General features: G+C 49.0%; 1 protein-coding gene across 1 annotated transcript; it reads right to left on the bottom strand.

Moving 5' to 3' along the window:
- Window positions 1-16,650: 16,650 nt before the first annotated feature.
- Window positions 16,651-22,336, bottom strand: Hlx (H2.0 like homeobox). Its single transcript, XM_021169672.3, has 4 exons — window positions 21,047-22,336; window positions 20,163-20,342; window positions 19,331-19,515; window positions 16,651-17,506 (listed from the first exon to the last, which is right to left on the bottom strand). The coding sequence occupies exons 1-4, from the start codon at window positions 21,627-21,629 to the stop codon at window positions 17,024-17,026; spliced, it is 1,431 nt and encodes a 476-aa protein (XP_021025331.1). The 5' UTR covers window positions 21,630-22,336; the 3' UTR covers window positions 16,651-17,023.
- Between the last annotated feature and the right edge of the window lie 5,474 nt (window positions 22,337-27,810).

Below are 27,810 nucleotides of genomic sequence, written 5' to 3' on the forward strand. Positions count from 1 at the left end.
CAGGTATAATCAGTTTAAAGACCCTGTGATGGGAGCCGACACTGGAGTCTGTGTGTTGGTGCTGAATGAAACCACACATTATTTATAAAAGGCAAAGGACTGGGGAGATAAATGAATAATATTCTTTCTGTGCAAGCTTGAAGACCCAAGTATGGATCTCAGAGTTCCTGTGAAAGCCAAGTGTGCTGGCACATACCTGTATCCCAGCATCGCGGAAGCAGAAGCAGGAGGATTCTTAAGGCTTATTGACCAACCAACCTGTCCTAATTGGTGGAACCCCCAGGCAATGAGAGACCTTGTCTCAAATGCAAGAGGGCTAGATATATGACTCAGTGGGGGGGGGGTGCTTGTTATGCAAACATGAGTGTCCCAAGTATCCACATTAAAAAATAAAAACAGGCCGGGCGTGGTGGCGCACGCCTTTAATCCCAGCACTTGGGAGGCAGAGGCAGGCGGATTTCTGAGTTCGAGGCCAGCCTGGTCTACAAAGTGAGTTCCAGGACAGCCAGGGCTACACAGAGAAACCCTGTCTCAAAAAAACAAAACAAAAAAATAAATAAATAAATAAATAAAAATAAAAACAGATGTGGTTGTATCCATGGCACTGTGAAGCACGGAGACAGGAGGATCCCTGCAACTTACTGGCTGCTGGTATAGCTCTGGGTTCAGTTGAGACAGCCTGTCTCAAAAGAATAATGCAGAGATAGATAGGACGGCACACCCAAAGTCTTTCTCTAACATCTACAAGCAAACACATGTGCACACACACACGTACACACTATGCACACATATACCACATGCACACCATATAAGATGAATACGTCTAAAGCAACACCCAAGGCTCACCTCTGACCTTCATACGCACATGTATACATGTATATACATATATACACACACATACACACACACACACACACACACACACACACACATGAGGAAGCCCAAAGGAAATTTGATGCAGAACAGAAGTCTATGTCACCAGAAAAACCAGGACTGAGGTGACAAGGACGTAAACCATGGAGTGCCAGCAGCAACCTGAAGCTATAATAAAGCACATTTCTCCCCTTGGGGCTTCCAGAAGGATCTACCCCTGTCAACACCATGTCTTCACCCTGAGAAACTCATTTCAGACGTCTGGCATCCAGAATGGTGAGACAATAAAGTGAGGAAGTTTCAAGTCACTAGGTTGATGCTAAATTGGGGCAGTAGCCTAAGAAACAAGCTGATACTCCCTCCCCAGCCTGCTGTGACTTGTGGAAACACCTCTGTGTGGCTTTCACACTTCCAAAAACAGTCCATCGAAAAATGTCTTCAGAATGACCCATAGAATCTGTCCCTTTACATCCTGCCAGAATTCCTTCTATTATAGTCTACTTTGTTTACAAAAATAATAATTTGTGATGTAATACTTAAATAGTACAATAAAATTTTTCCAATGAGAAGACAAAAATGGGAGAGTGAGCCCGGAGGTGTGAGCCAGAAATCCCAGCCTGTGGGGATGCAGAGACAAAAACATTTGGAGTTCAAGGTCAACCCTGGCAACAAAGTGAGTTCCAGGCCAACCTGAGCAGAGTGAGCCTCTGTACCACAAAAACAGAGGGGGGGGGGTGAGAAGAAGGGAGGAAGGAAGGAAACAGGGGAAGATGGGACTGGAGAGGTAGCTCTCTGGTTTAAAAGCATGCAAGGCTCCTGCTGTGGTCCTAAGCTCAGATCTCAGCACCCACATCAGACAGCTCACAACCAGCTGTAACTCCAGTTCCAGGTGACTGGGTGCCCTCTTCTGGCCTCAGTGGGACCAACACAAGGACACAAAGACATGCGATTGAAAGTAAAACAGAGGTGGAAGCCAGAAAGGAGGAAAAGGATGTAGAGAGGGGAGAAGGGAGGGGATGACAGAGAATGCACAGTCGAAATTGATATCATCAGCACCCTAAATCCATACCTTCCCTCTGGAGTGTTGTAATAAATTATTTAAATCTCACCCGAGGTTTCTACTCCACCATTGGTTATTGATGAAAGACACACTCCCAGCCTTCATAGTCACAAGCCTTAAGCAGCACAAGAGCTGAACGGATGGATACCTCGCCTCCAAGCTGTTAGAATCCACTTCCCTATGGATAACCCTGAGTTATTACTTACTATTTACCATGTTCCATCTGGGCTGCTCTTAACTCAGATTGGGTAGTCCTCATAACCCTTGACCCTTAACCCGTTGTGGCTTCTCCTTCCTCCTCTCCTGTGAGTGCTCCTCTCCCACAAGCCTGCCAATCCTAAACCCCACCTATGTCTCTTCTGCACAACTATTGACATCTTTATTCACCAATCAGAATTAACTTGGGGACAGGGTCCCATGAGTCTGTGTGCAGACTCCAGGTCTTGGGGGCCCACACTTAGCATTACAATAGACAGTAAAAGGCGAAACCTCAACACTGGACCTTTACAGAGAATTACCCAGCAGATGGGATTATCGTGTTCTCTCACAGCCACAGCAAAGGATGTCAGTGTGTCAGTCACTTTCCTGTTGTGATAACACACAATGACCAGGAAGTGGGAAGCTAAGAAAAATCACTTCTGTCACTGCAAACAGAGCAGAGAGAGAGAACAGACAGGACTGTGGCCATGATCACTCGATGCCCACCCTCAGTGGCGTGCTTCCTCCTGCATGGCTGCACCACCTAAAGATTCCATGACTTCCCAAACAGCACATGGAACCTTGGATACTCGTTAACCATCCACATATCCAGTCCCTACCTCACTCAAGATCTATAAAAGCAAAGCTAGGAGGGAGGTAGTTAAATCTGGATTCTAACAAATCCCCGAGAGGAACGTGGCCCGCGAGAGGGTCAGAGTTCATCGTGTAAAACGAAGGCATCCTGTCAAGACTGAAATGACGTCATCAACCGCGTGCCTGTCCAGGTGAGATCCACAGCTGTCAACACTTCCCCAGTTCGAAGACAGCTTCTTGGTAAACTGGTAAGAAGGGAAATAGAAGAACATACTCGTGCCCTAATTGAAGATAGGTACAGTAATAGATTCCTGAATTTCATCTTCTGTTTCCCTTTTCCTCTTTCCAAATTCCCTCAGGGTTCTCTGAGGGAATCTCTGTGGACAGGAAAGGGCAAAGGAGCAAGGTCAGCTGATGCTGACAAAAGGAGGGGCCTATGGATTCCATCACTGTCAGCCAACATCTTCCTAGGGAAGCCAGTAAGAGACCCTGTGGGTTTTAGCTGGTGTAGTACACACAAGAACAGAGGCTTGGTAGCTGGATGAGTCAGACTTAGTGTAGAGAGATGCCGAGAGAAGCATGGATGAAGATCCTCTCAGACAGATCCCTGAGTGAAGCTCCCTCCCTCACCATCAGCCTTCAGTCCTGGGAGTTAATAACTTTCCTTTAAGGCCTATCCCATCTCAAGCTGCACCTAAAGGCAGTACTACCATTGTATTAATCTAAGATTTTTATTCAATTTTTAATTATGTGTTTGGGGTGGGGGTGGGATATGGGCACAGGTGCATGGTGCCCATAGAAACCAAAAGAGAGAGCAAAATCCCTTTGAGGAGTTACAGGCAGCTGTGGACCACACAGGACCCACCTCACTAGCCAGGAAGGAAGCCACCGGTCATCTCCAATGCAAGGGTGTGTGCAGCGCATGCAGCAGGGAAGGGGTGAGGCCTGATGACATCATCGCCTCTCTGGCTGTCCTTTCCCAACTACTCCAGCTGCTCTGAGAGAATGACTTTAATACTTAACTAGGATGGTTAGCTCTTGAGAAGAGATTTCTGGTCCAAAGCCTGGGGTTTGATTCCCATCGATATAAAAATATTAATTATGGGAAGGGTTTTGCCTTGCTTTTCATTCCTTGACCACTTTATTTGAGTGGATTCTGAATTTAGGGCATTTTTCACCTCTATTACCCTCACCCCTCCCTCTATCCCTCTCCTATTCTCCCTCTTTTCCTTCCTCTCCACCCACTTTCTCTCAAGCCCTTCTACTTCCCAAAAGCTCTCTCTATTTTGATGTGTCCCCCACCCTCCGCCCCATGGTGACATGGATAAGAATGAGTAACTCATATCCAGCGGGGCAACACACCAGTGGCTACTGAAGGAAACTACCTCCCCTTCCCCTGCAGCCATCAGCCACCCGCAGTCCCCCTGTTAGAGGTGGGGTCTCGGGAGCCTCTTGTGGCAAGATTTTTAATGGTAGAGAATTCCAGCGTCACCAAATAAAAATGTCCTGAATATTGTTATATAGTCACGTGACTCCCTCACCAGTACTAAACTATATACTTACAGCTTACTGTTGCCCTTTACATCTGCAGAAACAGCTATCATGAATACAGGAGTGGTTACTGTTTAAACAGAGGTATGGTTACTTGTTTAACTCTATGTAATGCATTCTTCACAGTCACCTGGAAGGAGCATATTATTACTATTCCTACTTCAGCATTTTTCAGAGTATTTTTTTTAATTATGTGTATGTCTGTGTGTGAGTGCAATGCCCCTGGGGGGGGGGGGTCCAGAAGAGAATGGTGGATCCCTGGAGCTGGAGTTACAGGTCATTGTGAACTGTCTCACATGGGGAACTAACCTGAGTCCTCAGGAAGAGGAGTGCTCTTAACCAGGAGCTATTTCTCCTGCCTCTGTCGCGCTTGTTTTTAGAGGAGCACCGAAGCTTAGCTATCCCCAACTGACAGCAAAGGGAGAATTAGTTCTCTCCAATGGCATCTCACTGGTATACAAACCATATTCAAGGGCACGCACCATACCCAGCAATAGATGGCTAATCCAAAACATGAACCCAGTGGTATTTGGAGAGATTTTTTCTCTCTCTCTCATAATGCTTTGTCTCGCCTTTAAAAAAAAAAAAATCCTACAGACAGATAGGCAGACAGACAGATAGATGATAATAAAAAGATAATTTTTTTTTCTCAGATTGGAGGAGATTCTGATTTATGCTTGTCTGGGCATGAGTCCTGATATGTTTGTGCCTCTCATTCTTTTTCTTCAGTTTTGTTTTTTTGTGGGGTTTTTTTCTTCATTGTATCTTACTCTGGTTTATTTAGATTTTTTTTCCTCTGTTTGTTTTCTAAAAGGGGTGGGGGTTGAGAGAGAAGAGCAAGGAGTTGGATTAGTGGGGAGGTGGGAGGATCTGAGAGGAGAAACTGTAATCAGAATATACTTGAAAAAGATTTATTTTCAATTTTAATTTGTTAAAAACAAAACAACAACAGCAACAAGTGAACTGAAGCTTAGAGTTCAAAGTTACAAAATGTATCCAGGATTGCAAAGACAGCACAGCCCACACAGCCTCCTGTGTGCTGAGGGGAGGCATCCACGGAGCCTCAGACTTCCTGACAGACTTTCTTTATAATTTACAGGATGATTCTCTTATCTGAGGCAGTCTCTGGAAGCCCAGGCTAGCCTCTGCTAACAATGTAGCCCAGCCCAGATCTCAAATTCCTGAACCTATTGCCTCTGCCTCCAAGATTACACCCAGTATTTGTCTGTGGGACTATATCTACTTTTATACATTAGCCTAGAGTAGTAAAACACCGAGATAGCAAGTCAGCGCCTCTCCCATCTGATAGTGTGGGCTCTGGAGCAATTCAAATATGGCCGCCGCTGCAGTCGACAAAATCTATTTTTCATTTCATGATTATGTAAATGTGAACAGTCCTACAAACAGAGGCTGAGCATGGAAAGATTTTTGAAAAGCATTTTTTACCGAAATACAATAATAATAATAATAAAAACCTGGAATGTTTGCAAAACGTTATAAACGCACACATTATGATGTCACCACTACAAACTATCCCCTGAGAGAGTTGTGGGGTAGGCAATAACCTTTTATTGTGAAAATATTTTTGACCTAAGGGATCCTCTGAAAGGACCCTTCAGGGGCCCGGGACCACACTGGGAGTCTTAGGGGCCTGGCCAGGCTTATCTCCTAAAGGCTCTGAAGGAGTGTGTCACCTCCCTGTGGGGGACACTTCCTTCCACTTTTGCTAGACTTCTCTGGTTCTCCAGTGCCAGGCGCTTGTCAGGCCTGAACTCAGAGAGGCCAAGCGCTCACTCCACTCCGGGTCTTTGCAGTTTGCTGGCGGGAGGGACAGCAGTGACAGGGGCTGGGCTGGCTGGAGGACCATACCACTGGGGTCCCAAGTCTCTGAGGTGAGAGATCAAACTAAGAAATAGAAAGAAACGCCTGAAGTCAAATTCAAGCTGCCGGGCAATATGGAGAGGAGGACTCCCCAGAGTCCATCTTTGCCCCCTCCTTCCCGCAAGAGGAAATGGGAGGCCAGGAGTGGGGGTTTCACGGGGTCTTCTGGGGCAACTCCATCAAAAAAATTATTTTCCCACAGACGAAGCCAAGAATATTTTAATGGCTTCCCCCTGATTGAGGGATAAATCTATTAATTTATGACCCAGCCGAACCGTTGTGTCAACTCCGCCCACTCTGAGAAAGACTTCCAAATCCCACCTTTTGTTGGGATCTCCTACTTTCTAACTTTCCTTCCTCCTTTATTCCCCACGGTCCCTCCGTGCTTCACGCTGATCCCCTAGCACCAGCCCCAAATAAATCGCCAACAACTCCCCCAGTTGCACCCCATTACCCTAGGAAAATTCTTCAGGAAGGTGACTCCCCCACCTGACCCTACAAAGTAAAGACATCAAGAAATCAAGTCGTGGACAAAGCCCCCAGCACCCACCCAGCACTGCATAAAACGGTCGCTTCCCTGAAATCCCAGCACTGGGGTCCTGGCAGCAGGAGGATTAAAGTTAATTCTTGGCTTCATAGCAAGTTCGAGGCCAGCCTGGGCTACGTGATAAAAATTAAATGACATCCAGAAAAGATAGAAAACTTCGGTATGATTGGGGGTGGGGGGGTATGCGGCCAGGAGCAACCTGAGCGCTTGCTTCAAACAAGCAGGGTTCCTGTAGTGCAATTGGGCGCAAGGACCTGACCCCAACAGTAAATCAAAGCGGAGTGAAAAGCTGGTGTCAGGCAGACTCAATTAGCATGCCCCCGGGGTAATTGCTAACCAGCCCCGCTTTATCTACTGGACCACCTGCGTTGGCTGACCCTGTAAGCTCTGAGCTCCCAGCGCAAGGGCCAAGGAGCTCCATGATCCCTGAGCTGAGCTGCTTAAGAGGTGAAAGCGACCCTAGCTCTCCTGTGATTTGATTCTTTGTCGAAAGCGGAGGGAAAGTAATTGTTACTGTAGAAGACTTAGGTAACTGTGGGAACACACACACACACACACACGGGGGGGGGGGGGGGAGAGAGAGAGAGAGAGAGAGAGAGAGATTTCTTCCCAGTTCTACTTATGTCGAGTCTGTGGGCAAATCCATTTAATTGTCTTAGCCTAACTTACCTATGCGTTAAATAGGGATTGTAGAAGTAATAACGTAACTGAAATTTGTTTTAACAAAGCAAGTAAGCAAATAGGTTTTTTGAACAGTGCACAGTGCACAGCATGCAACAATTACTGCGTACAAATTGAAAGCTTGTGGCTGGTATTGTAAATTCGACCCTAAGCCGGTTCAGTAGTTTCGCCATCTTGGTGACAGTATGGATAGAGCAATCTATGGCCCCGGAGCTGACAGCCCAACTCACTCAACCGCAGTTCCTGTACTCAGGTGTGGCTTGGAGCCTGCGAGGAGAGACCACATTGCGCTGGCTTTCCCAGGCCAGTCTGGCTGAATGAAGTGGTCTCAAAGGGGCTCCTGCCCCAGACCCGATTCTCCAGCCATCTTCCTGATTCCTGTCACCTAAGACCAATGGAGTTCTCACTCTCCCTGACTTTTTGCCTTGTTCTTTACAGAAGCCACGAATGAGCATCAAATCTAGGTGGTCGAGGCAGACTCTGAAGTTTAGGTCTGAACGAGACCCTAACAGGAAAACAGCGGGGGGCCTTACATTCCAGGCCTGGTAACCTGTCTTCACTTAGGGCCTCATGCCCAGTCGTTGGGTCTAGAGTTCCACCCTGACACCGTGGCACCCAACTGCAGCCGATAGACAAGCCCCTCTCGCGGAAAGGACCATTCTTCTGGCTACCTAGTTTCGTCCTGCAGCAGCAAGGCTGGATAGTCTGTGACCACTTCAGGACTGGATTATCATTTTCAGAGCAACGCAACAGAGAGCTCAGCTCCTTGGTCTATGTCCGGAGGTGGCGCCCGACGCTCCAGCTTGCGGCCTGAAGATCCCAGGGCCTCGACTTTTTGGTGCACACAGCTCTGGAGCCAGAAAGTATACACACACCATAAATTTTCCCGCCCCACCCGGCTCGCCCCTCAGCCGACTCTCAGCGCTGGCCCTTTCTTCCCGCACTAGTAACTGCAGCCCGAGGCTGGGCACTTCGGGTCCCGCAATCGTGGGCAGGGCTGTGCAGCTGTCTAGCCGCTGCAAGAACGCAAGAACGCAGTAGCAGCGTTAGAACTCTGAGCGTCGCCTGCGGGAAGCTCCGACACTACCTACCTAGCGGGGAAGACTTGGAGAACTCAGTAGAGGGGAAAGAAAGTGGATCAGATGAGAATGGAAGAAGCCCGGATGGCCGGCGGCTTTTTTATAGTTTGTATGTCTTCCTACACTGTAAAGCCACCATGTAGATACAAAGTAAACAGCCCGTTGCTTAAAGACATCATTGGTGTGGGACTTTTTGTGAGAGACACACCAAGAAGTCTCTTTCCCAGGATATGCCACAAGCCCAGCATTTATTAAGGATTGTTTTTTCTTTTATCAAAGTGGCTGAGACTGTTGCTTAGTGATGGAGAACAAGAGTAAGTGGCTCTGGTTTCCATTCCCCACCTCCAAGTACTGCCTCCAAGAGGAAAGGTTTTTCCTATAGCTGTATTGAGTCATACTCAGATTTATAAAGTGTGTTTGAAATAATGACCAAATTACTGAGAGAGAGAGAGAGAGAGAGAGAGAGAGAGAGAGAGAGAGAGACAGAGACAGAGACAGAGACAGAGACAGAGACAGAGACAGAGAGAGAAAAGGCTTGACTTTTGGCTTCTCATTCCCTTCTCTCAGAGGGGAATCATCAAAGTCCCCTGCTTCTGAGATTGGGACAAGAAATTTAGAAACTAGGAAAGAGGACTGTCTTTGTTTTCTTTTTGTTGTGGTTGAGACTGGGGAAATCCTACTACGTAGCCCAGGTTAGCCTCCATTTCCAAATCTCCTTGCCTCATCTTTCCCGATTGCTGGGATTACAGGCTTGCCTCTGTTCCTTGCCCTCCTCCTGGTGATATCAAACACTAGGGATACTAGCTTAATTAAACAGTTTACAGATGCCCAGATTCCGTAAGCCCCGGCTGCCAGTTGCCTAGAGAGCTGTGTGTGGTTTATGATCCTGGTCACTATCTGGTTCGTATCTCTCATCTATCTTAAGGGAATGAGAACTGCCTCCAGATTGTAGAGTCAACTGAGGGGATGGAACCTGGAGCTTAACAGGAGAGTGTGTGTAGGGAAAGTTGAAATTACTTTTCTTGTGACCTTTCCTTCACAAGGAAAAGGCAGGGAGGAAGATAGAGGGAAGACACTTCCCCATTTCCAACTGGTAAATTTTGGGCTGAGTGAACAGATCTCAGAACATTCATACACCTGTCCATTCCCAGCTACTGATTGCCCCCAACCCAAAATGGGTTGGTGGGTAGTAAAGTCGATAGCAGAAATACAAACCACAGCTCCAGTGGGTGGTACGTTTATAAATAACACTAAAACTATGGATTGCCAAGGTGTCTCTCAGCCAAGGGCTTTCAAAGAATGTCTCTGGGGAGAATGGAATTGGGGGGGTGTTGAGGGGGGTTGTCCCTTCCTTAGGAATTGTGCACACCCATTACATTTTTAATAAGCTTTCTGAAACTGCTGCCTTTTACTGCAGGATGGTCGCAGGCTACCCCGCACCACCTGGGAAGCATCCTGCTGCCTGGAGGTTCTATCACACACACACACACACACACACACACACACACACACACACACACACACCCTCTCTCTGGTTATTTCAAAACACCGCAGGAGTCCAGAGTGCTTCCTAACATCCCAATAGGAGCTTTGAACCATTTCGGAGGAGAAGCCAGCCAGAAGCCGGAATCAATTTGGGCCAGAGATGTGAACACTAAGGAACACAAGGAAAGAGTGCAGAGAAGAGAGGGGACAGAGTGTGAATTGTGCCGCATTTGATTTCAGGATTGCACAAAATGAATTCTTAGTCGGCCCGCTGCTTTCATAGCTTGTTAAGGTGTACCCATCCAGCCCTAATAGACCATCTGGGGCTAGGAGAGTTGTGGGGACCTTCTGGAGAGAAGAAAGGGGAGCTTGCGTTGTCTAGCTCCACCTAGGCTGGGTAAAAGAGGACAAACTAGCCGGCATATATTAGAGGAGCTGGAGAGACCGAGAAATAGACTGTTATGGGCCACGAGGGTGCGAGTCACAGGAACAAACTGCATGCATTCCCAGGTGTGGGGGAGGACCTCCGACTGAGAGCTGATTGAGGTCTATATAGATGCTTCGTTCCAGGGTTCAGGATACAGGACTGCAGATAATCTGGAACTATCCCCTAAACTAGAACTAGTGGCAAGCCGAACAAAAACAGAAAACCTTGTGCAGTAAGGCACTCCTCTGGAGCCTAGTTGGAGCTGTCTGCGCTCCGGTCTCCACGCTGTGGCTTAGAAAATGTCGGAGAGTACAGACAGATGCGTGTGCGCTTTGCTAGTGAAGAACCCAGTTCCCGTTCCTTCGTGCGCTCAGTTTCCATCGTGTGCTGAGAACTGTCCCGGGTGGGAGCCTAGCGCCTCTCCCAGAGAAACAAAAATAAACAGCCCTGTCAAATCAAAGTGAGGCTGAAACTTCCCAATCAAGACCTTTTTTTTTTTTTTTTTTTTTTTTTTGAGGGTGGGGGTGACAGAATCATCTGCATTTAGCCCAAGCCCAACCTTGAACTTCTGCTCCCCTCCTCATTCCCCAACCCCGCCTTCACCTCCTGTCCCTATTGGCTTGGACCACCACTCTGGGTTAAATGATTGAGGATGCTCAAGAATGCTTGCAACCCTCGCTCCCCTGAAGTCTAGCTTGTGAGCACTCCCCTGTTCTAAGATAGGAACCCACCTCGAATTCCAGTGCTCACAGACTAGAAAACGAACTAAGGCTTTTGGATTTCTGTCCTGGCCCTTAATTTGGTAGCTAAGGGACTTAGAATAAGGTTGACTTTGGGCATCTTTCAACACCTCCATAGTCTGTGTCCACCTACAATGTAAGGCCAACGTCCTCACTGGGGGCCTAACCAGGTCAATCAGCAGGGAGTACCAGAGTACTGGGAGCCCAGTGTACTCTCCCATGGCCTCACTATAATGGTCTCAGCATCCCAGGTCCAGCTCCTTCCCAGGGTCTCAGTGATAGCACCTTGCTTCCCCTTGGGTATGCAGCTCTTTCATAAGAAACACAAGAGCCACAGTAATTTTATTCATTTCTCCAGTAAATACTTTGAAAGCATCAAGTATTGATGGTGTCTGGGGTAGAGCATTTTGCCTAACAAGCATGAAGTACTGGGTTCAAGTCCCAGTACCACAAATCATCAGCACCACCACCACCACCACCACCATCATCATCATCATCGGGTGTGTTTGCCCTTGAAAGACATAAATTCCTGTTTCTGTACTGATCCCCCTTCTTGTTAAGAACTTAAAACCTCCCCAAGTGCCATTTGTTCTGACATATTTCAATAGCAGGCACAAAATTTTCCCTCCAGGGACCTTTATAGTTACTTCAACTTCCACCAAACCTTGTGTCAGAAAACTCTAGCACCTTCCCCTCCTACTCCAAATCACACCTACAAAGTCTTATTAAAGACCTGTGGTGTGTGCCAGGGGCCAGGTGCAGTTCCTAGAGCATGAGCAAGCCAAGGTGGAGGGACAAGCCAATAGGGTTTGATACTGTCTGGGGGAGCAAGTGGCCCTGACATCTTTACTCAAGGTCCTTCTTTGCTTTCTACCAGAAGAGGTTCCCAGAGAACATAGGGCAAAATGGCCTGTGTTCCCAAGCTTCATTGGCTTCTATTGCTTTAGCTTCTTGGCAAGGGAGAATTACCTCCATTCCTTTTATTTTCCTGGCCTGTGAACAGTAACAGAGATCTCAATAAATACTGCAACAATAAACAAGTAAATGAAAGTGTGCACTTGCGCGCTGGCATCTTCCCTCTTTGACCATTTTTAAATGCAGCTGATTTTCATAGCAAGTTAGGATTTAGGTTCATTTGTTTGTTTTGCCTATAGAGTTGAGAGAAACTGAAGCTAAAGATGAATTTCTCAAGGTTGATGCAGCTAATCTCATTGAACCTATGAGTGGATGGATGGATGGATGGATGGACAGATGCTTCTGGAACTAAGTTGGAGCCTCCTATACTAACCTAGGGACATTTGCTCAAGAGCACTGGCCCCCAGCTACATGCACTAACCTAGTGCCATACCCACCATCACACTGAAAGGAGCCTGAGGGAAACCACTAGAAGAACCCTGAGGTCTATGTCAGGGGATGCCTCTTCCACTGAAGACACCAAGGGTTGAGACTTGTTCTGTGCCACCTCTGAAGTTAAGTTAGGGAGAACGGGAGAGGGAGGGAGAGAGTGCCAGTATCTCAGGTACCCCCAAGTGCTAACTCAGTTCTGTGTCCCACCCCCAATGGCAGAGATAACCAAGGAAAGCTGTAAGACACCATAGATAGTGCTAGGACCCTCAGAGCTGAGCTACAGCACAGCCAGGAATGTAAGCTGGAAAGCAAGATGTCAAACAGCCTGCCACCTCCAGAGAAATAATCTCTCAGGGACACACACCAGAACCACCAACACCACTACTGACCCAAGGGAAGAGAAGAGGCCCAGAGCCCCTAGGCCATGATTCTGAGACTTTTATTCTCCTCTAAAAGAACTCAGTGAGCTTTGATCACCCTGATCATCATCTATTGGTCAGGCCTGCCAGGAGAAAGCGCTCATATTCCTGCATTCTTCCGAAGTGATGAGTCCCAAGGTCTGTCTCAGACCTGGCATTCACTCACCAGGTGGTCTTGAACCTGTGTCATCCCTTTTTCTTCCTGTCCCAAGTCTCATCCCTAGAGTGAGGGCGTCAGAAGTAATCATAGTACAGAAACACGCATCCTTGTTTTCTAAAATGGCAGAGGGAAGCAAAGGGTCCAAAGGTCTAACAGTTTTCAGTCTGACTATAAGGGGAGAGCAGGGGAGAGGTTATCTTCCCTTGGTAAGCAGGCTGGAATCTCTGAGGGGAGGGATGAGCACACGCCTTGTAGAAGAGCCTCCGGCTCGCCTTGGACCACATCAAGACATTGAAAATGGAACTCTATTCTGTCGCTAGTCACAAGCCTATCCCACCAGTCTGCTTTAAAGATGGCATAGGTTGGAGAGGAGGAGGCCCTGTCTCTGAACTGGTTAAAGTCCCATAAAGTAACGTTCAATTCTAACTCCCCATTACAGACTGGGGTTCCTACCTTGCCTCTGAGAACTCCACAGGCAGCTGTGGCTCTGTGCAGAGAAACCCTGGATCATTTTCAGGGTTCTTGGACCTCTGGTACCTTGAAAAAGAAAGCCTACTTGGGACTAGCAATATTCCCTTGCCTTTTCCATTGGTGCAGTACGGCCCAGCCACCAACTACCCCTACCAGGGGCCAGAGAAAAAAAGATTCAGGAGTTCCTGGCTTTTCTTGTGGTCCATCTGAGGCTTGGAGCGAGGGCGGTGGATCAGGGATTTGTGAGGGCTGGAGCTAAGGCCTCTGCCAATCCTTGGAGGGGTGAGGAGTGGGTGAAGAAGGGGAGTGCTTTCCTTGGCTGAGTCTGCTAGAATCTTCCTTAGAGAAAAGACTTTGTCCTGCTGTTACTCAGAACCTGACAGCTTTGGCCCCAGTGGGACTGGAAAGCGGGTGGCACACTCCTCCAATCCAAGTTCCTCCCCAGTTTCTGCAGAGGGCAGCAACTGCAGAAGGTGGATCTGGTTGTCGGTGGTTTCGGTCTGCGGAATGTGGCGCCAGACAAACGCTATGGAGACAAACGTCCCACCCACAGACATAGAATGAGGTGGTCTGAGGATCCTAACCTTCTTTTGCCATGCAGTGGAGAATGAAGCTCTTCTCACTCTGAGACACACACACACACACACACACACACACACACACACACACACACGCCGTGTTAAAACGACCTTAAGAGCCTTTTTGTCTCTGATGTGTGTGTCAGTGCAGGGCTGGGGTTGTGTGTTAGACTCCTACTCTGTTCTGTGGGAAGAGTTACCTCTCTGCAGGGCTCCGGAGCCTCGCTAGCCCAGCTTCTTCAGGATCCAACCAGCCCAGAAATCTGGCGTCTGCTAATCTTCTACACTTAGTCTTCTCTGCGCCCCAGGAACCTCAGCCTTTAGGTAACCCGGCTAGGACCGGCTAGGATCAAGCGCTTCCAGAAAGACCCCAGTAGCAGAGCAAGCAGCCTCCAGCAGGAAACCAGGCACCCCAGAAGGCAGGCTTAAGTCAAGCTGCACCGCCCGCCCTGAGCGGGAACGGAGGGGGACTTCTCTCTGCAACTCCCCTTTTTCCACGTAAATGAAACTTCACGGGGTTTGTGACTTTAGGGTTGGTAGACGTTTCAGACTTCTCATTCTAGGGTGGGACTCATTCGGCTACCTCCTCCAGGTGCCAGACCCCTGGGTAATTTCGTCCCCATCTCCCTGCAAATCCCGGGTCTTGACCAACATGGCCGATAGAAGACCAAAGTTCTAACCAGAAATAGTACACCATGACTTTACCCCAGCGATGGCTTCTTTCCTTCAGTTACTAAGTCTAGAAGCCAGGAAGAAAAGCTGCTGCCATCGGGTTAGAAGAGAGCAGGAGGGTGGCGGGGGCGCGCCATAGGCCAGAGACAATGAAAAGCCGAAGTCAGCACCAAGTACCGCCCCTCAAGTCCAGACTCTCCCCAGACGGGCCAGGCTCCTGGCCTAGTTGGGCATACCCTGACTCTGCTCTCTTTGACATCAGAATTGAGTTCTTAAGTGTGCCCTAGTTCCGTACCTTTGGGCTGTTTGGATTCCAGGTTTTTAATATTTTTGGGAGTTATAGGAGGAATCTAAGCAATAACTGAAAACTTGAGGTACAGGGGAAGAGTAAAGTTTGAGAAGAACCCAAAGAGAGACTTGAGGAACTGTCCCATCCCCACCTGAAGCCCAGGGCCGTTAGAGGCTGCCTGTGGCCCCCAGCTCTTGTGAGTTACTAAGGATACTAGCTGGCTCACAGTGGCTTTAAATTGCGGTTCTAGTGAGGGGTGTTCTATCTTGATTTATTCTTTCTCTTCCCCAATGACTCTCACTATGATCTTTCTAAAAAGTATTCCTTTTCATCAATCCAGCCCTTGGCCACGAGCAAGAAGCCAGAAACCAGCTCCAGGGACTGAGTGGAAGGGGAGTGGATAAGCAAGGCTCAGCAGCAGCCCCCCACCCGAGCTTCAGCTCCTTTCAGCAGAGCTCTGCCCTGCCGCCTCCCAGGAACCGACCTCAGCACTCTCCTTCCTTTCTTGGGCTGGAGGAGTTGCAGGAATTAGATGCTAGGCTGTGTTCCTAAGAGGCCTTGGGCCCTGCTACTACTGTGTGCCAAAAATTGTTATGGACATCTTTGTTGTTGTTGTTGTTGTTGTTGCTGCTGCTGCTGCTGCTGCTGTTTCAAAATGTTCCCTAAAGGGGAATGGGGAGGGGAGGGTATGGGGGACTTTTGGGATAGCATTGGAAATGTAAATGAAGAAAATTCCTAATTAAAAAAAAATGTTCCCTAAAGATGGTTTTTATCTTAATGCTTTTCACATCATTAGAAGGAAAGTAGGTGGATGGAACAGGTTGTAGAAGAAGGCTCCACCTTTGAAAAGGAAAGCCTTCTTGGTATCCCTCCTACTGGCTGCATTAAAGTGCTGTGATGGAGTAGGGAGTCTGACTCATGCTGTAGTGGGTGTCTCCAGTGGGAGAGCTGCAGAGGTTTTACATGGGTACAGGGGAGGAAGGGTAGGTTTCATTTCTAGATGCTCCACATCCAGTGTCACCTTTGTCTGACATTCCTAGTCACTGCCCTACTGCCCAATTGCATTCACCTCTTTAAAAGCAGGGCACTGACACCTGGTCTCCGGTTGGTTCCTAACTATTGTAACCTTTCTGTCCTTTTCTTGAGAGAGTACTTTGGATTCCTTTACCTCGTCACTAAACAGTTGCACAGGTACAGCCCTCGGACTCCAGGCTGGGAGCTTACTTAGCAAGGACTTCGCGAGAGCAAGGCTGGGCCTGGTTGGATTCCAGCTCAGCAGCAGGGAGGATTCCACACAAACTCTGAGATCACTGCATCCCGACTCTGCTTAGAGAAGCCATCTGCCGAACAGGCTCAAGATTCTAGTTTGTTCCTTTGTGAGCCTCACACCCAGGCAGAGTCACTGGTGGGGGTCGCCAAGCCCCTCAGTACTGGGTGAAACCCCTACCATCTGACAGGGGTCCGATCAGTAACGCGGCTCGGGGGCTACTTCCCCTACTCCGCCTGTTGCCATCTGCAGTGTTCGGGGCTAATGTCCTGGTCCCCGGTCTTTGAGATTTAACAAGCTCATCACCCTCAGCAAGCCAGCACGCCAAACGGCCTTTTACAAACCGTAGTAAACATTTTATTTACAAGTTAAAGGCCTCCTAAGTGCAGCAAGTCCTTATGCCAAGACCCCTGGTGCTCAGAGGAACAGTTCCACCGAACATTTCACAGTGTGAGCTGCTTAGGTAGGGAAAACAGTTGAATTCTTTTTTTGTGGAGGAGGAGGGGGAACCTTAAAACTCTCCACTCTTTGGAGGGGAGGGCTGTGGGCCTCTGGCAGCCGGGGCAGCAAGAGAAAAAGTTTGAACCCCGAAGAGGCTGCCCGTGGCGTCCGGCTCCCATCTAGGCAACCCTCGCCACCAACTTAAAGTAGGCACAAAATCCAGCCAGTGTTGAGCAAGCTGCAAGCTATGCCCTCGGTCCAGTCTATAAACCTGCAAGCGGCGCCTGGGCGATCTCCGGGCTTTGAGGACTGCTGGTGACTGAGGGCTGGTGAGCGGAAGGCAGCTCCGAGCAGTTGCCGCCAAGGCTGCTGGCGCTCCCCACGTGGGTGTTGCCGCTACCCAGGCTGCTGGTGCTGCTGAAACTGAAGCTGTTACCACTCGTGCTGCTGCTGGCAGTGACGAGGGCGCCCGCGGCTGAGGCCTTGATGACCGTGGTTTGGTGCAGGGACCTCTCCGTTCCCTCAGTCCGTTCCGTGTCGCTGGGGGCCATGTCCAGGGACTCCGAGTCACTGCTCTCGCTCTCGGCTTCGCCCTCGGAACGGCTGGGGCTCCTCTCCTCTCGTTCACCCTCGGCGGGGACTCCTCCCGAAGGCTTCTCGCCCGCTTCCTTGTCCTTGTCCTTCTGCGCCTGCGCCTCCTTAGAGTGCCGCCACTTCATCCTCCGGTTCTGGAACCACACCTTCACCTGTGCGCAACAGCAGAAGAGATGCTAGATAAAGAACAAGCTCACCAGACACGGACTTATCCCCAGCCCCGGTAAGGCTGGACAGCAAAGCAGACGCTTGCTATACCTCCGCTATGCAGACGCAGTGACCAAGCATAAAAATCCAGGCGCAATCAAGGCGTGAAACTCACCCAGCCCACTAGGGACAATTCTTTAAGTGTAGACCTCGAATCTCAAGCCTGAAATGACTTGAGTGCAAGATGGAAGGGCAGATTTTTACAAATTGCTTGGTAATCTCACCAAACTCAGGACTCTTGTAAGAAGGATTCAAGGAGTCCTGACACCCAAACTGCACATATATTTCAACTCTATACACCATGCCACGGGTTTGGTGACTCTGGTTCTGTGAACCCTCTCATCTACACACACTACCTGAAGCCATTAACTACAAAAGCCACATCACTACCACCACCACCACTACTACTACCACGTTTAGGATTTTAGAGACAGGGTCTCTCTAGAACCCAAGGTAGCCTTGAACTTGAGATCCTCCTGCCTTTGCCTCTTAGATACTCAGACTACAGGCCTTGGCCATCACTGTTTTAAGGGTGGAAGTGGGCAAAAGGACAGGAGAAACCAAAGAGTTAATCCCACTAGAATGGCTTATCTGCTGGGCTTTAAGTAAAGGAGAATCCGTTTGGCATATTTTTTTTTTATCTAAGTTGATAAAGATCATCTTTCTGGAGAAAGAAACTTATTTTTTCCTGGGGACTCCGAAAATGCTGGGATTAATTAAGTATGCATCATGGAGGAATAGGGGAGAGATGGAGTAGAGAATCTATATAAATATATGGTGGGGTGGCGGACCTAATGCAGTCACACAAGTTCCAGCTTCCCCTTTAAAAATAACATGCACAGCTGGTAGAACGTGGCTGGGCTTTCCAGTATGATGACCGTGTGTGCTGAGGAAGCGCATTGTGTAACAGAACAGAAAGACACGGGGACAGAAGTCTGACAGGCAGCTCTGAGAAAGCAGCTTGCTTTGGCTTCAGCAGGGAAGCAAGAGGGCCCAACAGGATGAGTATGATGCTGTGGGCAAAAAAAGAAACCAAAGAGAAACTCTAATTCTTGGAAGAGAGAGAGGGAGAGAGGGAGAGAGAGAGAGAGAGAGAGAGAGAGAGAGAGAGAGAGAGAGAGAGAGAGAGAGAGAGAGAGTGAATCTGGGACAACAGGTTTTCTAAATCAAGTCGGCAAAACCTACTGAAAAAAAAAAAGGACGGTCTAAGAAAATCTTTTTTTCCTTTCCCTCAACTCCATTGCCAACAGACACTACCTCCAGAGACTGAGCTGTCTGTTAGAAAGTGGGACTGTGGCTGCTCCATCCCTGTCTTAAAGTAACGCTAAGCAATTCCGTTTGAAATTATATTTTCAGTTCCTCACAACTGGGATTTCACAATCCAGTGGGGGTGGCAGGAACCAACAACAAGCTATTGACTTTGCTTTTTTATCTCTTCAAAAATAAACTGCCTCCTATAGCGAAGTGTGCTTTGGTCGAGTGCATAATTATTATCTCCCGTGGCCTATTTGCTTTCTCCGGGGTTCTTTGGCCTCTTGGCCAAAATAAACAGGCGTGCTTGTTGACATACATCTCCAGGAATGGGCTGTTCTCTGTGTCCCTCTCCTTCATCTCCATCCCTACCCACCTCTCCCTTGCTTTGAGTTGCTACACCACAAAGCCTGGTGAAATCCAAGACCTTGTGTTTAGACTGCTGGAGCTGATGAGTTCCGAGAGGAGACCCGCTGCCCACCTTGTTTGCTTTCCTTTTGCCCAGAGAGTTAGCTTACCTGTGCATCCGTGAGGCCCAGCATGGCCGCCAGCTGCTTTCGGTCTGGCTTGGTCACATACTTCTGGATCTCAAACCTCTTCTCCAGGCCTTTTCTTTGCAGGTTGGAAAAGACAGCACGGGACCACGAGCGCTTCCGCTTGTATGTCTGTGGCATGGTGTCCTTGGTGAGCACGGCATAGGGACCTGCCAAGGAGCAGGAAGAGAGATTCAGGGCCATGTTCGTGTTAAGGCCACAGCCTTCCAGTCTTCTGGTCTCATAGATATTTAAAGGTGTTTGGCTTGTGGGGGAATGGCCTAAGGAAGATTTTTACAGATCTTTTCAGGCTACCTTGGGCCTAAAGCCGCTAAGAAGAGCCAGCTATTCGGTAAATTCGTTCAAGACAAATGTATAAAACCAAACTCAAAAGCATCAAACACGCTAAAACAGTTGAAATTGTCCCTGGGGTCTAAATGGCCTGCCCGTGATAGCCCTATATTCCCCTGGATTTGTCTTTCAGAGAAGATATAACCAGTCAAGCAAAACTCTGTGTGTGTGTGTGTGTGTGTGTGTGTGTGTGTGTGTGTGTGTGTCGCGCTCCTGCTCGTGCACAAGTGTAATCCTCACCTTTGAATACTTCATTTTCAAATCACCCTCTCTGGGCGAAAAGAATAGGAACAGTGACTCACACCCATATATACACACTATCTTAGCTCCCCTGGCATGGTCTTCTCCACATGTCCCACTAAAAAGAATATTCAGTTTCTCTCATAGGACTTAGGAGACTCCTACCCCAACCACTGGCTTTCCACACTACCGCTGGCCTTTGCGGCACCGGCTGAATTTTTTCTACCTGGAAATGTGTCTTGGAATTGATGCTGAACAGAATTTCTTGGGTTGGAGCTTAAGGGGCTGAGGATGGCAGACGCCTCGCTAATGGGATCTAGAGATGCGAAGAACTGTCCCGCTGAAGGCTGCAGGCCAGCTAGATGCACCCCTGCAGGCCGCCCACTGGTTAGCAGTGACGTGAGATCTGGGTAGGGGGAAAAAAGAGTCGGTCACATACTCATACTCTGGGCAGATTTGTTCCTCCTTTCCCATCTCCCCATTTGAACCTACTGAACTCAAAACGGGCCCTTTCTCCCCAAGAAGCTTTCTCCAACAGCTACGGAAGAGTGGGGCCTGAATTGCCCCAGAGTGTGTGTCAGGCATGGCCGGTACACCCCATAGTAAGGAAAGGCTTGTCATAAAATGTTGCTAAAGTGGTGATTTCGGACGCCTTCCAGAAATTCTACAAACTCCTAATTTACACCCTTCAGCCCCCCCCCCCCACTCCCTTCAGGAGCTTAGGCTGGCCGGTTTGCTTCCCCCGCAATTCTTAAGAAAGATTTTATTGGAAGTCAAATAAATGCAAAGTGTCCCCACGCTGAGATTTCCTTGTCAGAAAGATCTAGGACTTTCTGCAGATATTTCATTCAAAAGATGGATAATACACACTTTTGCAAAACTTTGCAGCAACCAGTGTGGTCATCCGTTTCTATGCTGTTTAAGCGACCCGAAAGTATGTTTTTAAACATGAGATAGCTGACTTTTACATGTCACTAAGTTTTCTTTCATTTCGTTTTCTTCGCCCTCATTCTACCGTTCTGGCCTTAAATATAAACGCACCCCAAACCCTCAGGACACCAGGCCCCTCATGGGTGGTGGTGAGGCCTGAGGCCTTCCAGCGAGACGTACCTCTCAGAGTGTTGCCTTCCTTGACTTTTGGGTCAAATTCCGCAGACAAAATTCGATCGATACCAAATTTGAGGTCTTTGCTGGAGGGGGCAGGGGCGGAGCCGCTATGGTGGGGGACCACCCGCGTCCCCGAAGTCGGTGGCTGCAGAGAGACCGCCCGGGGTGGAGGCGGGGGCTGCTGCTGCGGCTGCTGTTGCTGCGTTGGTGATTGCTGCGGGAGATGCTGGTGGTAGGCGGCGGAGAGAGGAGACAGCCGCTGAGGGAAGCCAGCCGGGACTTCTGAGGGCGCCACCACCGGGGTGGGACGGAGCGGGGATCTGGCGGCAGCTTGGAAGGAGGCGTGCGGGTGCACGGAGCCCAAGTGTGCGGTGAGGGCTGCCGAGGCCCCCACCAGTCCCTCTGCAGCGGGCCCCGGCTCCCCGACGCCGGCGTGCAGAATGTCCGCGATGCAGAAAGAGGGTTTCTTGACAGCGGCTGGGTCCAGGGCGAAGGAGCAGCCGCCCGGGCCCGCCGAGGAGCAGTAGGCGGCTGACCAGAGACTAAAGTTGGAAGCATAGAAGGGAGCCAGGCCGGCTGCGAACATCCTGGCAGGATCCCGGCGGGGTCCTGGGTGAGTGGGGAAGTGGGTGGGCGCTCGGGCAGAGGCGGTGTCCCAGCCGAGCCCGAGCTGCTTTCGGTTCTTCGCCCGTCCTGAAGCGGAGGGCCAACCGGGGAGCCCTAGCGCCACCGAGGGACGAGGCGAGGGCCCGATCGCCGCCCGCCACGGCCTGGGCCCCTGGCTTGGCTTGAAAGGCGGCGCGGCGGGCGCGCTCCCCGCCGGGTGGATGGAGGCGATCGCCAGGCGCTGGGGCGACAAGGCGAGCGCGGCCTCACTCTGCTACTCCGCAGAAGCCGGGGAGACAGGGGCCCGACACCGAAAGAAAAACCCAAACAGCTAAGCCCTAAGAGCTAAATTTAAAACAACAATAATGATCCGTTAGTTTAAAAAAAAAGGGAAAAAATAATAATAAAAAAAACTCCTCTCTAAAAACTCCCAAAGTTTTGGCAGGAGCTTTCGAGTCAGACCCCGGGTAGGACCTTGATCCGTGCGCTCATTGGACGTCTTCGTAACCAATGGGACTCCGGAGTGGAGGGGAATTGGGAAAGAGGGGGCGTGGCCCACGCTCGGCCACGCCCTGGCCACGCCAATGTGTTTTCTGCGGCCGCGTGGGCTAAGCTGAGTACTGAGCGTCCCTGGGAGCCGCTTGGGGACCCGCCAGCGGCAGAGCCTCGGAGCGGGTCTCCGGAATTTTCCTGGAGCTGCGGAGGAGGGGATCACTGAGGCTCCCATACTCTGCTGTAGTGCATCCCCACCCCCCACCCCAGCAGACCACGCTGGCGGTCCGCAGGCTGTCCCTTCCGTGTTCCGCTCTCACGCGACTTTCCTTCTCTCTGCTTTTACCCAGGTGCTTTTATCACAAGTCCTAGGTAAAGGCCCCATCCTCTCAGCGCCCCTACAGCCCAGAATCCCGACCCAAGTCTACTGTAATCCGCTGGTTTCTCAGCTCACCGGAACCCCTCCGAGAAGCCAGGAGGAGGGCAGACCGCAAATTAGTTTTATTCTGAGCTGTCATTCCAGTGACAACTTGAAAGAGTGACTTTTCAAACAAAATAAGATAGATGGCTCCAAACGTCTCCCTTAGAAACAGCCAAACTTTTGCCCTGAGCCTCGGAACCAACAAGGTGTGCAGCCCCAGAAGAGTGGCACGCGTGTCCCCTCTCTGCACCTTATAGGAAGTGCTACCCTCCGCGGCCACCACATCCCCTGGTCACGTGAGGTCCTGTGTTTTGCAAGTGCCAGGGAGCTGTTGCCTTTCAGATTAAATACCTACTTTTAATTCGGCGGCAGTTTTTCCAGGATCCGCTTTGGCCTGTTGGAAGGAGGCACTGTCCGAGCCTCCACAGCCAGCGCCTTCCATTCTCGCTAGGGTCTTTAGAACTCAGCCTATGTGCACTGGGAGTTTTCTGTCGCATCAACATCTCTATTTTAAGAATTCGTTCTCTTTTAAATTATAGTCAGAGTGGATTTCCCCGCCCTTCTCCCAAACAGACCACAGGCCACCCAGATGAGCGGTTGTTGCACATTTCAGGAAGAAAATAAAATAATGACAATAACGAAACCACCAAATCTTTTGTTTTCGATTGTCCAAGTAAGTGTCTCCGGAATGATATTCCAAGGCAGGCTTATTTCCCCTCAGCAATAAGATACCAAAAACTGGAAGCCGCGAGGGAACTGCCAGGCTACAAGCAGCTCAGGATTGGCGTGGGCTCTTGGGTTAATGTCTAACAGCTTCGTGGCCTTGGTCGCCAGTATTGTCATCATTAGCGGACGCCTTTTTCCTCGACAGCAGTCGATGACTAATCAATCACAGGCTATGATGTCCCAGCATCAGGGACAGGGGTACTAACTATATCAAGGAATGGGGGGGGGTATAGACAGTTGAGGGCAGTGGTGCCTGGGACGAGAGGGGCCGGAAATCCTGTCTAGCAGAGGGTGGACTTGTGACAAGTACAGAAGCCACCGGAGGTGAGGTTTGGGCTAAAGTTCTGGTGTGATGCGGTGAGAGACCGGTTCATTAACTTCACTGGGTATTAGAGAAAGCAAGTCACTACTAGACTAGGGGGAGAGTATCTAGGCTGCCCGGCTCTGTTGCTGGTCTTTTCTAGCAGCCTTGTAATTCAGTTGCGATTTCAATTTAACCTCAAGACGTCCAGACAGCGAAGCGGTCTATAGCCAAGTCCCAGTTCAAAATGACTCTTCGCCCAGAGGCCTGCATCTTCTCCTCCTCCCCTAGAAATAAGGCTCCCCGCCCCTTTCCCCTCTTTGCTCTGTTTGAGTCGGCTGAACCGGAGTTGTGTGTGTAGAACAGGAGTGCTCTCGGTGTCTGGCTGCGCCCACAGCCCACCCGCATCTGCGGCCTTAGAAGCCAGGAGTGCCCCGCAGATCAAAGGCTAGGCTGCAAGGACTGCCTCCTCCGCAGCTCAGCTGTAACTGCATCATATCGGAGCGATCCTCCGTCTTCCCAGGCCTGCGGCACCTTTGCAGCCGTTGCAGCCCAGCCGCAGCCTTGTCACTCGAGGCCTAATCGGAGCTCCCGGTGGCGAACGCAAAAGAAAGGGAAGAAAAGGAGAGTAGAGGAGAGAGGAGAGAGGAGAGAGAAGAGAAGAGAAAAAGAAAAAAGAAAAGAAAAGAAAAGAAAAGAAAAGAAAAGAAAAGAAAAGAAAAGAAAAGAAAAGAAAAGAAAAGAAAAGAAAAGAAAAGAAAAGAAAAGGGGGAAGGACTTTGGGTCACTCTCTCTTGCTCCAGGCCCAAGCCTCACCCCTGCAGACCAGTCGCTTTGGCGGGAGCCCGAAAACTGCCCTCCTCCTTACCCCCTACCCTTCAGAACCAAGAAAGCAGCAGGAAACCCGGGGCTCGCCCGGAGTTCAGGTCATCTCCTGTTTTTTTGATGGGCTCAAACTTGGACTAAATGAGCGGATATGCCTGCGAGATTGGTCTCAAAATAGAAGCGGTCCTAGTATTTTAGGATACTGCAGAAATCCTTATTTCTTCCGGAGAAAAACTCTATAATGACTCCTAGCACTTCCCCTTTCAATATTTGTGCAACTTTATCTCCACCGGCAAGTTGCTGCGGTGACGCAAATCCGCTCTTCTGTATTACAACTTCCAAAATAAATGCACGGAAATCAATTCCCTTCTAGCAATGAAAATATAAATACACAGCTGCGACTTTCGCCTTTAATCTTTGCTTTCCGAGCGTCCCTGGGCTGTGGTGAAATGAACTAGTCCAGAGTTGTTGCGTTGTGCGCCTAGTCAGGGAGGCCCTGGGGGGCAGAGGCGTGGACTCCCAAGGGACCTTGTAACCACCAGGGAAAGAAAAGGGCCCGATTAAATCAAATTACTTGAACCTAGTTCACACACAGGCATCCTTAAAAGTGGCTAAAAACTTTGCAAGTCGTGCTGTGCCTAGGGCATCTGCTCATTTGTGATTGCTATCTGTACAGCCAGACCTCTCCCTTTTCTTTTCCAGAGAAGGCCCACAGCCAAAGATTATTTCGCAATACCAAGAATAGTCAAGGTCAAGGCAGGTCCCCTTTAGAATTTGACATTGTGGTTTACAGGGATTTAAGCTAAAGGAAAGGACTCAATGCAAATACAACACTCAGGCAGGAGGCCGTCTGGTCTCTCTCTCTTTGGTGCTCTCTTTTGTTCAGATGAGCAATTTTAGATCCAGGGACACACAAAGTCAGCCACAGAGCATGCTAGGCATTCCTTATGGCAGGAAGAACACTCAAGGTGAACTTAAACTAGCCAGAGCTGTGCTGGACTTCTGTTTCTCTCTTGAGATTCTGGGGGATATAATATGTGAAGTTACTCCTATCTCCACATGGGGACTCCATCTCTGGTTCACTTTAAAAAGTCTGTCAAACATGCTACCGGGGTGGGAGTTGGTTTTTGTTTTGTTTTGTTTTGTTTGGAAGGAGGAGAAACAAATATTTGTAAAGAAAAAGGAAGTAGAAATGCAGCATGTCCTGGTATTGAAGACTTTGAGAGACTCGCCTGCTCCTCCACTAGCTAGAGTTAGATTTATGGCCCGCTAGTCCAGTTTACAATTGTCTGTGGATGCAGGACATTGGGTGGGTGGGTGGGGCTTCTAAATATTACAGTTTAGGCTCTAGAGAAAGAGAGAGAGGCTATGAGGGAGAGGATTATTCTAACTAGACTCACCTGTTTTCTGAGCCCTTGGGGTTGGTTATTCCTGTTGGGGGAAGGGACTTTCTATGAGGTAGATGGAGCAACAGGACTGTAGCCATTTGATCTATTCACACATACTCTTTCCCCATTTCCCAGGTGTTCCAGGCTCTCCTGCGACCATAGTCTCCCCCTTTAAACTTTATTTATTCCGTAGGTCTGAGACCCAAAACTCCAGGCCCTTTGGGGTCCAGTCCCACTTGCCCCAGGTGTCTCTCCTTGTTTCCTTTCTCTCATTCTTAGGATGCATCTCACCATACAGATGTTGATGTTTGGCTCTTGTCTTCGCCCCTATTCATTCTCTCTCTCTCTCTCTCTCTCTCTCTCTCTCTCTCTCTCTCTCTCTCTCTCTCTCAACGGGAAGTGACAGTCGAGGTAAGCAGTTGTTCCCATAGTAAAATCATCTTCTCTGCCTACCCAGCGCATCCTTAAATCCAGTAGAGAAATGCCACAGGCTTCAGACAGCAAGCATCAGTCACATCTCCTCGGAACTTTACAGCACTGAAGCACACCCATTTGCAGTGAAGACGTGCTCCACAAGGGTAGAAACTGAGCCGCTGGACACACACTAGTTACGTTTTGTTCATTCTCAGGTGTGTGCTCCTTAGCTTCCAGAGAGAGCTAGCCACACAAACTCTGGTTGTGGTTGCTAAATGATTGAAACTGAATGGTTTATTGCTAAGGGGAAAGAAGTGAAGGCAGATATAATAAATTACTCCACATTTAAGGCAAACCTGCCACCCAGGAGACAGGACAGCCATGCCAAGGGACCATACAATTAAAAAAAAGGGATTGCTGCTGCAGGAAGGGACCTAAACTCACTCTTCAATAATAAACTCACTCCTACCTGGTGGGGTTAATTCATTTGTAGGAGCACGGTTGTGAATGTGAAATATTCCTCATAAGCTCGTGGCTCACACACTTGGTTCCCACCTGGTGGCATTATTTTGGGAGGTAGCAGGGAGCTCTAGGAGGTGAAATCTAGCTGTAGAAAGTAAGTTACTGCCAGGTGGTGGTGGCACACACCTTTAACCCCAGCACTTGGGAGGCAGAGGCACATAGATTTCTGAGTTCAGGGCCAGCCTGGTCTACAAAGTGAGTTCCAGGACAGCCTATACAGAGAAACCCTGTCTTGAAAAAAGAAAAGAAGTAAAGAAAAGAAAAGAAAAGAAAAGAAAAGAAAAGAAAAGAAAAGAAAAGAAAAAGAAGGAAGGAAGAGAGGAAAGAAAGAAAGAAAGAAAGAAAGAAAGAAAGAAAGAAAGAAAGAAAGAAAAGGAAAGGAAAGGAAAGGAAAGGAAAGGAAAGGAAAGGAAAGGAAAGGAAAGGAAAGGAAAGGAAAGGAAAGGAAAGGAAAGGAAAGGAAAGGAAAGGAAAGGAAAGGAAAGGAAAGGAAAGGAAAGGAAAGGAAAGGAAAGGAAAGAGAAAGAATGTTACTGAACACATGCCTGCTTCTAGATTCTGGGGACAAAAAAATAAAATAAAATGAAATAAAATAAAATAAAATAAAATAAAATAAAAACTCAAGGCAGGGTTGGGAAGAAACCAGATGAAGGGGAAGAATCCTGGAGAGGAGCTTTGTAGGTTGAACCAACAGCACACCGCCCTCTTAGATGTCTGAGTCTGCTCCCCCCACCACCACTTCACACCCCTGAATTGAAGCTGTTGTGAAATTATAGCATAATCCGCCAACCCTGACTTAGCGCAGATCTAGGCATCTTTTCCTTCCCCGCCTTGCCCTCTGAGTAAGCAAAGTCAGTTCTCTGCTGACACCTGCTGGACCATCCCTATGCCAGCAACACCGCTGGGATGAAAGTTGACTTTTTTTTTCTTCTTCTTCTTCAAAAATGTGGGTTTCTAAAATTAACTCTGAGCTGCAGGCATTTCCTTCCAGGCTGCCGACAGTATGGACAGCCTTTACGTCCTATGTTAAGAGTCCCTGGACAAGGTGAGGGACTCAATCATCCCCTATCAG

This window comes from Mus caroli, unplaced genomic scaffold (assembly GCF_978045245.1).
Source record: "Mus caroli unplaced genomic scaffold, Mus_caroli_1 scaffold_1, whole genome shotgun sequence".
Classification (NCBI taxonomy): domain Eukaryota; kingdom Metazoa; phylum Chordata; class Mammalia; order Rodentia; family Muridae; genus Mus; species Mus caroli.